The sequence below is a fragment of the Propithecus coquereli genome, unplaced genomic scaffold, assembly GCF_000956105.1.
Source record: "Propithecus coquereli isolate 6110/MARCELLA unplaced genomic scaffold, Pcoq_1.0 Scaffold54, whole genome shotgun sequence".
In the NCBI taxonomy this organism is placed as follows: Eukaryota; Metazoa; Chordata; class Mammalia; order Primates; family Indriidae; genus Propithecus; species Propithecus coquereli.
This window is the reverse complement of record NW_012151285.1, coordinates 3,339,927-3,354,915: the sequence shown is the minus strand read 5'-3', so window position 1 is coordinate 3,354,915 and position 14,989 is coordinate 3,339,927. Positions and strand designations below refer to the sequence as shown.

Sequence of the window (14,989 nt, the reverse complement as noted above, 5' to 3'; positions counted from 1 at the left end):
AACAATCCGCCCGCCTCGGCCTCCCAGAGAGCTAGGATTACAGGCGTGAGAGTTTGAACATTTTAACAAGTTTTTATATTTGTGGCCAAGTAAACAATCAGGATTAAAACAGAACAGCAACTGTGAAAACCAACAGCGACAGGTTTAAGAGCAAACAGTGACTGTCCGGAAACAGACTCAGAGGAACTGGAGAGAAACTTGCAGGCAGAGGACACTTGGTGTCCTTCAGGCATCTTGCATCACAGAAAGAATGGAGATTATCAGATTATGTCATAAGCAGCTAAGGGAAGGTCTGTGAAGAGGGTCCCGCTTAAATGAAATTTAGAAGATGACTGTTTAGTGTGGAAGTACTGCTTGAGTATCCCTGAACCGAAATGCCTGGGACCAGAAGTGTTTCGCATTTCAGATTTTTCCTCATTTTGGAATATTTGCATTATATTTGCTAGTCGAACATTCCAAATCCAAAAACCTGAAATCCCAAGGGAGCATTTCCTTTGAGCATCATGCTGGCACTCAAAATGTTACAGATTTTTGAGCAGTTCAGATTTCATATCTCCAGATTTGAGATGCTCCGCCTGTAGCTGAAAGAATCAGTGGACCAATCCCTCCCTAAAGTAACACTGCTCACAATATGCTTGTGTTCACATCAAAGTTCTGTTGATCAAAATCTCCTTTCTGTTACTCCTTTAAGTGATTAACTGGACCTAAACTCAACCAGCCAGCAAAAGATGAATCTTAGACATTTCTTAGACATTTTATGTTAAAACAAAGTGTTTTAAAGTATGTCTGTATCTATTTTTATTATGCTCCACATTAAGCAACATTTTTGATTTACTGACCAACTACTCGCCTATATCATGTGTTCTACCACCTAAATTATTAATCTATTAATTTAGAAAATAGGTGTCATTACAGAGACAATGAACCAAACTATTTCAAATGGATAGCATAACCACCATGAAGAGGGGAGAAAATGAGCTAACTCAAGCAATTTTTGAACACAAAAATGAACTATAAGTATTTAGAGTTAAAGGGGTATTATGCCTACAACTTACTCTTAAATGGTTCACAAAGAAAATATTTTATATACACATATACACACATGTGCACACATACATATACATACATACAGGAGAGGGGAAAAAAAAGCAAATATAGCCCAATGTTAATTTGGGGAGCCCTGGTGAAGGGTATCCAGAAATTCCTTGCCCTATTCTTAACAAACTCAAGTCAAAATAGATCAGAGGAGGCCGGGCACGGTGGCTCACGCCGGTAATCCTAGCACTCTGGGAGGCCGAGGTGGGCGGATTGTTTGAGCTCAGGAGTTCGAGACCAGCCTGAGCAAGAGCAAGACCCCGTCTCTACCAAAAATAGAAAGAAATTAATCGAACAACTAAAAATATATAGAAAAAATTAGCCGGGCATGGTGGCACATGCCTGTAGTCCCAGCTACTCGGGAGGCTGAGGCAGGAGGGTCGCTTGAGCCCAGGAGTTTGAGGTTGCTGTGAGCTGGGCTGACGCCACGGCACTCACTCTAGCCCGGGTAAAAGAGTGAGACTCTGTCTCAAAAAAAAAAAAAAAAAAATAGATCAGAGGACATATGTAAATCCCCAAACTATAAAACATCTAAAAGAAAACATAGGAAAAATCTTTATGATCCTGGTTTAGGCAAAGATTTCATAGATATGATGCCAAAAGTAGGATCCAAAAAGAAAAAAATGGAAAACTGTATTTAATTAAAATTAAAAACTTCTGCTCTTTGAGGGATACTATTAAGATAATGAAAAGACAAGCCTGAGACTGGGAGAAAATATTTATAAATCCTATACTTAATACAGGACTTATATTCAGAATAATATAAGTATTATATTATTAATTATATTAATAATATAATATAACAAAGAACTCTCAAAACTCAATGCAAGGAAACAACCCAGTAAAATCCATGGGTAAATGATTTGGAAAAAACATCACCAAAAAGGACACACTAAAGGCAAATAAGCACACAAAAAGATGCTCACTATCATAAGTCATTAGGGAAATTAAAATCAGAACCACAATGAGGTGCTACTACATACCTGTTAGAATGGTTAAAATTAGAAAGAGTGATCATGACCTTATCAGAAGAGTGAGGAAGAACAATGGGATAACCACTTTGGAAGACAGTTTGGCAGTTTCTTAAAAAGTTAAACACACACTTACCACATGACCCAAACATTCCAACTCCCAGGTACTCGAGAAATGAAAGCATGTAGTCGCCCCAAAACTTGTATGCAAATGTTCATAGCAGCTTTATTTGCAATTGCTAAAAACGGGAAACAACTCAAATGCCCAACAAAGGTGAAAGGAAAACAGTGGCGTCTAGCTACACGCTGAAAGACTACTTGGCAATAAAAAGGGATGAGCCGTTGATATATGCAGCAATGCGGATGCCTCCCAATGTCATGACCCAGAGTGAAAGCAGCTGCATAGAAAAAAGGGTACATGTAGGATTCCAGCTATGTACAATTCCAGAATGCACACCTACCTATGGTAACAGAAAGCAGAGCTTGGGTCGGGGGCAGGCAGCAAGAGGCAGGAGAGAGAAATCATACAGGGGCAGGAAAAGACTTCCTTAATTATCCAGGTGTGAGAATTATGTTCATTGTCCCGATTGTGGTGATGGGTTCACAGGTATGTGTGTGTGTGTGAGAGAGAGAAAGAGAGAAAATTCACACTGTACACTTTAAATACGTGCAAGTGTATTGTTTGCCAATTATACCTCAATTAATAATACATGGGTGACATATAAACCAACACATGAATCGATGAGTTGTGCCAATTGGAGATACAGCACAGGAAATCTCTGCAGTAAAAGAAAGCCAACCAGGGAAGAGGAATTAAGCCATATGCATCCTTACTAAGGTACTAGTCATAAATCCTCATTAGGCTGGCAAGGACACTGTGTGCTGGAAGATAAGCATTTCCATTAAGCAACGTTTCCCAGAACAGGATAAATTAATTTGTTTACTGGGAGACGAGGGTGTGATTCTCATTTGCTAATAGCTAAAGTATTAAAGTCCCCCTTGCAAACTGAACAAAAGGCCAAGGTGGGTACATCTTCCAGAGTAAAAACCAGCAGCTGCACCAGTTTAACGCAAGTTGATGGCACTGGTTTTCCCTGAGCCGGACCAGCAAGACACACTCACTCCCCATCTTCGATTACCGTTAAGGAACTGACCCCACCGTGACAGTCCAACGAAGACATCAACGCCATAAGCACGAGAAGGAACCAAGGAGATCATAAAGCCTCCACAACGTGCTACCAGAGCATTCAACTTGCCCCACAGGGTGATCACCGCGCCGCTGGAAGGCAGCTTTGCACTGTTTGAAGATGAGACTTACCTTGAACTGGTCGACTTTCTCAAGCTTTTCCAAATCAGGTACCAGTCTCACCCCATCTTCCAGAGTTTTAAGGAATTCTACTTGAAACTCTACCATTTCAGTTAAATTTCCAAAGAGCACGTCAAGCTGGAAAATAAAGCAGAATTTAATCTACCTCCTATTTCAATAGTCTTCAGAAACTTTATTTGCATCTGATTACAAAGTTCTTCTATCGATTCTTATCAATTAAGATAATGATCCCACTACCAGAGGGTGGGGCAGCTCCTTACTCCCCAGGTATACTCTGTGGCTTAACAGGCAATAATTTGACCTATTTATTACAACTGAATGAATTCAAAAGGCTTTCAGTGTGATGTGTGCTTGCCATTTTTTCCTTTTTACCAACAAGTGAAACTGCAGGGTGACCCTCACAAAGTGAAGACAATTGCCACCATACCTCATCTTGCGTGAGAAAAGTTTCTTTTTGAAGCGGTTTCAGGTATCTCTCCATGAGACAGTTTAAGTCCTAAGGGTTAAAAGGATACCTCATTAGCACATTTAAAAGTCTATAAAGAATCTAAAAGAGAACAAATAGATCATGTTCCAAATGCTAACATTATAGACATTAGGTCATTCGGGCCCATTAAAGCAGGAGTGAGCCAACCTTTTCTGTAAACATGGGAGGCTCTGCAGGCCACGTGGCTTCTGTTTTAACTCCTTAACTGCTGTCATAGTACAAAAGCAGGAACGGATAATACATAAAGGAATGAGCGTGGCTGTGTTCTAATAAAACTTTATTTGCAAAAACAGGCAGCAGGTTGGATGTGGCCCGAGGGTCATAATTTGCTAACCCCTGATTTAAAGACTAAAATATAGATAATTAAACAGATCACACTGCTATCACATGGGGAATATAACTGGATGTCAGAACAAGTGATAACACAAAGACAACAGACCCAACACCCTTCTGCCTAGACTCAGATGGCGAAGATAATACTAGTTTCCAAAAAACTAAATTCGGTTTCAGTATTAGCTCAACAATATATTTAGAAAGGCGAGAAGGATCACTTAATATTCACCATCTTGTTTCTCTCCATTATATACACATCACTGAATTGCTGTAAGAATTGACAGGCTTCCTTAAAACTCAAAAGGAGATTTTAACATTCAGAGTAAAGGTTAAATTCCATGAGAGACCAAGATACTCATCACACGATGCGACTTTGTTGTTGGTCAAAAACAGTACAGACACACCAACTTCATTCCTCCGAGAAGGCCCCGCAGGGAAGGGGCGAGGGGAGAAGACGTACTTTCACGTAGGTGCGCTCCGTCTCCAGGAGCTCGCAGATCACCTTGCGCAGCTTATCCGCGTCCGACAGTTGTCTCATGGTGGCCAGCTGAGGCCCCGTGGAGTCCTGAGGAGATGGGCTCTGGTCAGAGGGGTTCATCTCATGCAAACTGCGGCAAAATGCGGCCACCTGTTCTGTACTCTTCAGAGCACAGGGGAAAAGGGAAGGTAGAGGTCGTTATCCCACTTAGACAGACGAGTCTGAAACCTGTCCCTCCTGGAGGTGTTCTTGCTGGTTAACAAACTGTCACATAGGAACGACATCTCGTGTTTCCCCAAACTGCGCCACACATAAGAGAGCTCCTTACATGCTCAAAACAATCATAATAACAATTGCAAACATGTACTGAGTGCTCAGCTGCATGTCAGGCACCGGTCTGATGCATTTTATCATCCCAGGTGGTCAGAGCTATTATCACTCCCATTTAACAGTTAGGACAATGGAGGCCCAGAGGGGTTAAGTAACTCATCCAAGATGACCCAGCACGGATGTGGCAGAGCTGGGATTTGAACCAGGCGGTCTGGTTCCAAAGCCTATGATCTTAACCACTGTGCAAGAAGCTGATAAATCAGGAGACACAGAAGTTAACTTACATTTCACCCATAATTAATTATCAGACTCTCAGTTCAGTACACTATCTTCTTACTTCGCAATGTTACAAGGACGATTTTACAAGCTGAGATTCTTCCTGTCTCTGTTTAAAATTGACACAGATACCCACACATTATTAAAAAAAAAAAGTTTCTATCTCTCCAGCTTCTCCAAAGGCAGAAAGAAATCACTCCCCTCTAAGAGTAAGGGAGTTAGCCCTGAAACAGGCCTCGATGGGAAATCCCAGTCTCCGCCTAACCTCCACCTGGGATGAATCAGGCGCAGACCATAAAGGTTGCACAAGATTCCATCATCCATTTGAAATTCAGGATTCTAGGATTCTAAAATTCCAACTTTTCAAGTTATGCAAAACAGTTCTCCAAAGCATGGGTTGCTGAAAAACCCATAAGCGAAGGTAGTCCTCCCCCTTGGCTGCATATTGGAATCACCTGGGGAGCTTTGAAACATCCCAATGCCCTGTGCGCACCCCAGGTCAATTTAATCAGAATCTTTGGGGTGGGATGTACAGATATGCATATTTTTTAAAGCTCTCAATGGGATTGTTCCAGAGGCTATTTTGTAGCACAAAAATCTAGTTCATTAATATTTGTTCCAAGGCACCACTCTAGGAACGTTTAATGGATACCCCTTGAAGGTAGTGGCTGCCTTCTCATACGCTCCTGTGCCTATCGAATTCAACCCTAGGTATTTCCAATAAATATTGGTACAAATAAATAATTACTTCTTCCATCACCCACTTACCAGGGAAGAACGGGAGAAGAACAGCCTCCCCAACACAACAGTTGGTGCACAGAGCTGAAAGTCAAGGCTGGCATTTTATGTAGGGCAGAAAAGCTAAAACCAAGTGCGTTGGACGGGGCAATTTTAAACACAGAGGAAGGCAGCTAACTTTAAAGAGCTGTCCTTCATTAGCATATCCAAAAGGGGAGAAAGTCTGGAATGAGGACAGGGAAAATCAGGACCTAACAAGCATGCATTAGCAGCGGGGTCCGGACAGGAAAGAGGAGAGGCCAGGACCAACATTACATAATTATCCTTCCAATTCTCTTAGATTCACCACAGCTTTGTTGCTCATACTAAACCCGGTCCTACATGCCAGAAGGCATCAGTCATCATCAGTGGCACTATTCAATATTTTCTGTGAATTTGTGTGTTTCAGACATTGAATATCCCCTCAGACAATTCTCCCTTAGGTGACTGACTGGAAAAACTTAGCAAAATGGGCTGAATTCTATGGTATGTGGATTAGATCTCAAAAAGGCTGTGAAAAAAAGAAAGACCATGTGTTTTTAATCAAAGCTTATTTGGGTAGAAATAAACTTAACAGGTTTATTTAGTTATGCTAGGATTTTTACTAACTCAACATCATCATTAAATACACAGTCAAACAGGGCTTCATCTTAAAAATTGAAAAGGAACAAATACATCCATTTTAACAAAAATGTTGACTTGTCTTTGAATGATCTAATGATCACTGTAATAGGCAACTCATTATAGCACAGTCACATGAGAAAGAAAAAATCCGTCACCAAAATGAAAAATCCCACGGACAGCTGGTGGTAACAGCTGACAACTAAACACCCTGCCCCCCATCGGATCCCAAATTCTCCTCGGTTGCTTTGATTTGGCACCTGGCAAAGGAACCTAACCTAACACAACAAATGTATAATTGGCACCTTTGCTTACACGATGCTTTTTAAAATGTTCCAACTATAACCACAGCTGTCTGTCCTTCACACAAATTAATAGCAAAACTATTACTTATAACAAATACATCCATCACTGCAGTCCGTTACAGTAAGTCCTCACTTAGACTCATCCATAGGTTCTTGGAAACTGCAACTTTAAGGTAAATGATGTATAAAGAAACCAATATTACCATAGGTTAATTGATATAAACAAGTTCCTGCTGCATATATCTAGTCACAAAAACATCACCAAACTTCTAAATAAAGACCAAACACTTCTAATATTAAAGATTAAAGATATTAAATAAATGTGAGCTATATGTACATTTAAGACAGTTAAAAAACAAGATAATTACCCAACTTTTGGTAAATCAGTGAGTGACAGTGGTTGTAGTGGTCGTAGGTTAAATCAAGGAATAAATATTTGCAAGTAAAATTATAAGAAGCACCTCCTACCACAGGCAGTTCAAAAACTAACAAGAACAAATATGGTGGGATCTCTGAGCACTTTCTTATCGCATCATTTATTGTCATGCATTTGTATAATTATCACATACTTTATAAACTTTCAGTAATATTTCACAATAATTTGAATTCATTCATTCATTCATTCATTCATTTTATAATCCATTTATTCTAGTCCCGGGTGGCCAGAGTCTACCCCAGCAGCTCAGGACAAAAGGTAAGAGCAAACCCTTGACAAGATACCGTTCCATCATGGCAGGGTGTGTGCGCACGTGCACACACACACACACACTCACACAGACTGGGACCATTTAGCCACACCAATTAACCTAACGTGTACATCTTTGGGATGTGGGAAGAAACCAGGGTGCCCAGAGTAAACCCACAAAGCCACGGGGATAGTGTGCAAACTCCACATAGACAGAGGCCCTATCAGGAAATCAGTTTTTTTCTCATCAACGTTATAATGAAACGAGATAAACAAAATGGCATCATTCGAGGACCTGTAGAAGTATAGCACACTTTCTTGCACTTCCATCATTCAAATTATCCATGTGAAATCAATGCCTTTATATATTACACCAAGTATGTCCCACAAGTTCACAAAAGGCAAACATTATAAACACGGGGATCTGACACATACCAAAAACAGGAAATTTCAAAATACGCTTTTCTTTGTGCCTCCGATTCACACTATTCTCAGTTACATCTCAGTAGAATAACAGAAGATATGGAAGGGAGTTTTTGAGTTTTTGTTTCCTCTGTTTCACCACAACTACTTTGAGATTTCCATTTTTAAGAGGGTGGATAGGGTTCCTGACTTTGCCTGTGTAAAATTCACCATCTCCTCTAAAGTTTGACATCTTTAGTTTTAAGTAGACCTATGGGGGAAGCTAGTAAAATGTGGCCTGGGGCTTTAGTGCCCTAAACTCACCTATCTCCTGCCCCGACCTCATCCGCGAACAGCCAGGTGACTGTCACACCCCCTGAGCCAAGTCTTGGATTATATTAGTATTAGGAAATACCTTAAGCATCCCAAGGGACACCTAAAAATTCCCTTGGGTCCTCTTTGGAGAGTTTAGAGCCTTAAGCATCCACTTCTTATGAGACACATTCCTAAGCCTGGGAGAGACTTAGCCGAGTGATCTCCGAACTGGAGCAAGGGGCAGAGCCGTTTCTCCCTGGGCAACCTTGTTCACTGACTCAAGGTACAAACTCTTAGGTATATCACAAGGGACTGAGTCCAAATAGATACAATCACTGTATTGTCAACTGCATGGTATTTGAATAAAGAATTAGAAAGTACGATAGAATTACAAGTTACAATGCATATAAATGTTGTCAAGGGAGTTTATTTACAGGCTCGATGTTTTGCTTGGAAACAAAAGGATGGCATCAAGTTTGAGAACTTCGTTTTATTAAAATATTACCCAAAAAATGTCCTTTGAAAGAAGTATGAAATGCAGGTCTTCTTTAGAATACCTTTAAGGTAGAGATTTTTACACATTGTGGCCCAGCTTTGAAATCCCCCTTGCCCCTCACTGTGGCCAAACTTCCTTACATTGAAATCCATCAGGACCTGCATAGGTAGCTCAGCCTGGATGTGGAATGTGGGAGGAGCTGAGCGCAGGGCTTTGCCCCGCCCCATCACTGGGTGTTAGGTGGCATTCCCGTCACTCCCACACCATGCACTGGAGCCACGGGTGCCCAGAAAGGTGGCCTCAACAGGAGGTTCTCATCATGCTCCCACAAGCCATGCTTCCAGCATCTGGGACAAGTAGCTAAGGACTTCTGCAAGGGGAAAACAGACCAGGTTTCTCCAGTAGGAAAAGTGCAAACCTCTCCCCTCTTGAAGACTACAATCAGTCATGCTGGAAACCAAAAAGCACTTACAGGCATTTGAGAGTTTAAAATTGTTAAAGGGTAGCAGAACTGTTCCCCTGTCAGGACTAAGCATTATCCGACCAACATACAGAGGAGAAGAGGACAGTGGCAAGAGGAAACGGGCCACTTTACTGAGGCCAGCGTGACGCTCCATGTTTATAATATCGCTTTCCCCCTGTGGAAGATGAAAAGAAAGTACAAAAAGAAGGGGTAGACTTTTAAGTGCATGCTAGCAACTCAAGCTACCCAGCTGTTTAAGCTCTTCCTGTTATGCAATCACTAAAGGCACTTTCTAACTCTAGATGAGTTCACAGTTCTAAAACTGGTCTTTGAGTCTGACCGATTTAACACATCCCACAGATTTAAAAGGGGCCAGAGTGGCCTAAAATCTTATAGCCTTTACTTAAGCTTTTTTTGGGGACGATGCACTCCATGATTTCAGAGACATTATATACAACGATAATCCGTACAGTTCTCTATCACCTTGTCAGTTTCCTCTTAAACAAACTTCAAAGAGGAAACATCCAAGAAGGGAAGAAGACTTATTTGGGTAAATCAGACCCACTCACTGTCAAAGCTTAAGTTTCATTAAATGACACAAAATTTAATCGTCGACAGACTCCGAGATTAACAATTTACTATGAAAAGGTTTAGTTTGATTTTGTTAAACTATTTCTTGCCATTAACTCACTACATTTTCTTATGACAGAGTTAACATGCACCATAGGAACAGACCTGTTCAAATAGGTCAGCTGACATTAAACCGTTAACACATCCCCTGAGCCGACACTTCTATATCTATCTCCTTCTTAAGTAAGCAGAAATCAAGTCAAAACACTTAAAGCTTTACAGAAGGAGGCAAGTGGAACATCCTATTTCCAGAGCTGCCTGATGAACCGCCAACACCCGACTACCCAATCTGATGGGGGGATGGGAGAGACTCGCCATGCATATAACACAAAACACACACTCTCAATAACCAAAAGAAAGGGAAACAATCCCAGTGACAATTAATCAAACAAAAAATACAGACTACATCTTTCTGCCATTTAAGTATAAAAGAGTAGATAAATGTAAAGATTCTAGGCAAATTCAACCCCACACCAATTGCTCATCCCCGTGCCCTCCAAAAAAAAAAATCCTACAATATATATTCTCCATCAACAAGGGGGTCCAGAGAGCAAAAGGATAAAATTTGGAGAAAGGAGACAAGTATAATCACCATCCTTTGGGCTGAACAATCCAGCTGGAAAGTCACAACATAAACAAGGCTAGCAAGACAGAATGCAAACAGCAAACACGCTCACCAGATGAAGTGTCCGATATATAGAGTCACTGGACTTGTCATTGTTTTCAATCCTGGGCTTGCGCTTTATTTTCCACAGGGCAGACATCATCAGGAATATATTCTCATGGTAATTAATTCTACCACCTGACGTGTTCAGCACGGAAACAGAAGTTTCTTAAAATACTCCCACAGCACCAAGCACCTTCCAGCTCCGAAGAGAGCATCCTCTCATATGGGTGTCCCATGCTGGTTTTCCCATGAAAACCTATGGCCCCATCTCCATGCAGCAAGGACAGGGACAGCGCGACCTGAGAGCTGCACTCCGTCCTGTCAGGGCCCCCTGGGAGGCTATCAAAGGCTAAACCGTGGACCAGAACTCATGCTTTGATTTCACCTGGCTAAACAACAAAAGTTCCCGAAAGAGAGAGAGCTGAGGCAGGCAGGAAAACAAAGCACAAAACGCCTCCCCAGGATGCGAGCGTCTCTGCCCTGCAGCCCAGATCAGCTGATTGGCCAGCATCATGCACCGCACAGGAATATTAAACCTGCCGGGCTCTGACAACTTTGAAGGCATTCTTCAGCCAGTCAGGAGCAGGCACCAAAAAAAAAAAAAAAAAATGTGTCTTTAAACAGTTTATATAGTTTCACATTTTCCGCTTTTGCTTTGTTTCAAAAGCAGACATTTCTGAGACGATAACGACACAGATTAAAAAGAAAAAAGAAGTCGTTTTTTGAATGGAAATGTCCTGCAAATTATTCTAATACATTTGCTACATGGAAAACAGAATCATGGCTGCCAGGAGGCCTGGAATGCCTGACACATGACTTGACTGCCGGAGCTAATCAGCATTCATTTCCAGAAACAAGAGTTTTCTCTTAGGAGAAGGGAAACAAGTAGCCAGTGGTGATGAGGCTTTTTGAGGTTGTCACCCACAGTCGCAAGAGGAAGGAGGTGGCTCACAAAAGAGAAAGGCCGCTGCTAGTCTGCCCCTGGGTGTGAAGGCCCCACCCCCTGCTCCCCGGCTGTGACATTCCAGTGCCACCACCGCTCAACAACAAGCACACAATGATCCCCTTGCTCAACTCCAAAAGGCCATTCATAGCAAAAACTGCTATTTAAAAAAAAAATGAAAAACACAAAGAACTCCAACATACTTTCTCTTTATCCTGCCCAACATTGTGTAAAACAGTTTACTTAGAAAGCACAGCAAAAGCAGTCAACAACAACAAAATCAACAGCGCTTACATATTCAGGTGGAATAAAAAATGATTACTTGTTTCTATTTACCTACTTATTTACATTTCTACGCTCAGCCGGGTGCATTCAGACAAGGCTAAACTATCCTTCCACGTTTAGACAGCTAACAATATAAAAATTAATTTTCAGTTTATTCTCAAGAAAAAGCACACACTGATAAGGGAGATGCATCAAGAAAAATATTTAATCTTAATCAAGAAACTTAAGGTATTTGCTTGCTCTTACTTTAAAACTTAAAAAAAAAAGAAAGATTAAGCGTTAGGAAATTATTTAAGTGGTTTCAATCACTAAATATCTAATTGGCCTAAAGCACCGCAAATATATGAATTCCTTTTTTTTAATGAAGCCTGGTATTTAACACCAGACCATAACAATCTGGACAAAAGGTAGTTTTAACATAGGCATTAACAATACAAGACCTGTAGCTAAACTGGGTTTCCATGTTGGTTTTGCCATTACAGAACTGTGTGGTCTTCGGCAAGTCACTTAACCTCTCTGTTCCAGTATCCCCATCTATAAAATAGGGAAAATAATAGCATCTCTCTCAGGAGTGTTATGGGGATGAGATGAGTTAACACGGAACAGTACCTAATATATACAAAACATTAAATAAGTGTTACATCTGTTTATTATTAACAATACACCATAGGACCCAGTCACCAAGAACTGCTCGCTTAAGGCTTTTGCTTTCAAATATCCTAAATGAGAAATTTAATTCATCACACGTTATTCTAGTTAACTAACTTGGGCTGCATGATAAAATATTTCTAATAAAGAAGATAAAATCTGAATCAAACCCAAACTAGGAAGTATTTCCGGGTACACAATTACACAGTGTTCCAAAGAAATATGAACCTATGGTTCGAATGCAGCCTACTGTATGATCCTTAAAAATATTCAAATCATCACCCAAACTTGTTATTGAAAATTTTGAGAAAATTCTCTCCTTTTTTAGAAAGCCCACCATGAATTTCTACAGAGAAATCCAGGCACAGAATCACCTATTTCTACAATTGACCCTCTCTAATCCAGATGAGTTCCACCGCTTTGTTTTCTGGAAAAGGAAGCGTGAAGTCAGAGAGACACATGGGACCGGTCAACAAAGCCCTGGGGCCTCTTCCTTCCTCCCCACTGCCAGACCCTCATATTATAGAGCACTCTGTTTATGACCTCAGGACTCACTATATTTAAAGCGGAAACAATCTCTCTCAAAATCCACAAGGAGATGAGAACACTGAGCTGTTACAGCGAAGTAAAAATGATCCAAGTTAAAAAGTATTCAAAAATAAATGTTTTAGATATGGGAAAAAATAGTTTTCCTAAATCCAATTAGAAATTGAAAATTAAAATTTTTTAGATCCCGTAATAGATAACTTAATAAATACCCTCCAAAATATCTTACATCAGTATAGAAATATCTGTTTCTCTTGAAGGCAACTGACCCCCACCCCCTCCAAAAAAAGTGGGTAAAATAACGTAAGGATCACATACATAAAAAGTAACTTTAAGCAGTTTTTGTTTTGTTTCCTGACTTTAAAGGAAACATGTGCATTTCCATTGATCTACTTTTTAGTAATAACCAAAAAGATAATGGCCTTCAGTCTGTAAATATTAACGTTACCTTCAAATATTAAATTTTATATCGTGCCCAACTTAGAAAGACACTGAGAATGACAATCCTATGGTGGCAAAGGAGAAACAAATGTGTAAACGAGATGTTGAAGAGTCAAACATGTGCACCCGACAAAGTCCTACAGAAATACGTAAATCCAGAAGGAGACAAGACAGGAAACATGTAGAAAGGTAGGTTTGTAAATAACAGTTCGTGTTTGAAAAGCGTATTTCTATTATCACTGTGCTTTTCCATAGTTGTATTATTTGACTTACCCAAAAATCCAATCACCAAGCAAAGGCAAGAATCACACTTTACAGATGAGGGAAAAAAGGTAAACTTTAAAGTTATATGATTTGCTCAAGTGACTGGTAAGTGACAAGCAAAAGAATGGGAGATAGGTAGAAGCATCAACATAAATATGTCAACAACATTATTCGGAAAGATGCATAATCACGTGCAACTGCTTTTTATGGTAGGGGGAGTGTGTCTTTTGGATATAGGTGTCAGAGTTTTTAAATTGTGCTTTGAAGACTGTGATGAAAAGAGGCCACTGACCCATTGAACTCTTTATAATGCGGAAGAGAAGCACAGTGAATTATGGGCAAAAATTTCAGCACCTTGCATCAAAGATTTAGAAGGAGAACTTTCTCACAGTGTTTCACCAAAGAACAGTCTGTTGGAATTAATTAAAAAAAATTGTTGCTTTCCCTTTAATGTAAAAAGTGCTCACCTTTAACAAGAGGCGAACACAGACAATTCAAAAGGAGTTCATTGCAGAAACCCTAAGTAGGCAGAAAGCATAGCTGACGCAATCATACGCATTTCAGATGCTGTTGCATGGTACACAAATGAAGATGTAAGAAGAAAACAGGACAAAACTGTGGCATTAACTGAGAGCTCCAGCGGTGGCATGAATTAAAGAAAAAGGACTTCATTTCATTGCAAGTGATTTCTGCCCTATATTCTCACATAGGGGTTTGTTACCAAGGCTGTAATTGGGATTTCATCTCCTGCTATTTGGCAACGTCTCAGAAGTAAAAACGCTTTGTCCATGGAGAGGCCTTCTAACCACACACAGCTGCAAAGGTGACATGTCAGCTGTGATTCTTCAGTGGTTCGAGACATGGGATGTGAAAATGAAAATCTCTCACCTTGCTGCTGTGATCAGTCTCATCTGAGGATTCCAAGTCTGGCCCTTCGGTGTCCTCCGGTGCGGTTTCAGCACTACTGCCCTGCTCACTGCCGAGGCTGTGCCCTGTCAGATGCGATCAGACGAGAGCATGGGTCAACATGGACAGTAATGGCTAAAAGCCACCCCTGTGTGAGGGGGACAAGGAGTTCAGCTCATGATGTGCACATACATTGTTAGACCCTCCAAGTACAAGGTCCATCATCTTGGCTCAAGAAACTGGTAGTTTTTGTTGTTACTACTAGTAGTATTATTTTATATTACGTTTTTATAATTTA

General features: G+C 40.5%; 1 protein-coding gene across 3 annotated transcripts in view; it reads right to left on the bottom strand.

Moving 5' to 3' along the window:
- Positions 1-14,989, bottom strand: part of TIAM1 (T-cell lymphoma invasion and metastasis 1) — a 192,041-nt gene that overhangs the window by 26,967 nt on the left and 150,085 nt on the right. For all 3 annotated transcript variants that reach the window (XM_012657344.1, XM_012657345.1, XM_012657346.1), the window contains 4 exons: positions 14,674-14,777; positions 4,674-4,853; positions 3,821-3,889; positions 3,385-3,510 (listed from right to left, as the gene is read on the bottom strand). In XM_012657344.1, the coding sequence (XP_012512798.1) occupies positions 3,385-3,510; positions 3,821-3,889; positions 4,674-4,853; positions 14,674-14,777 (479 nt within the window). The remainder of the gene's footprint in view (positions 1-3,384; positions 3,511-3,820; positions 3,890-4,673; positions 4,854-14,673; positions 14,778-14,989) is intronic.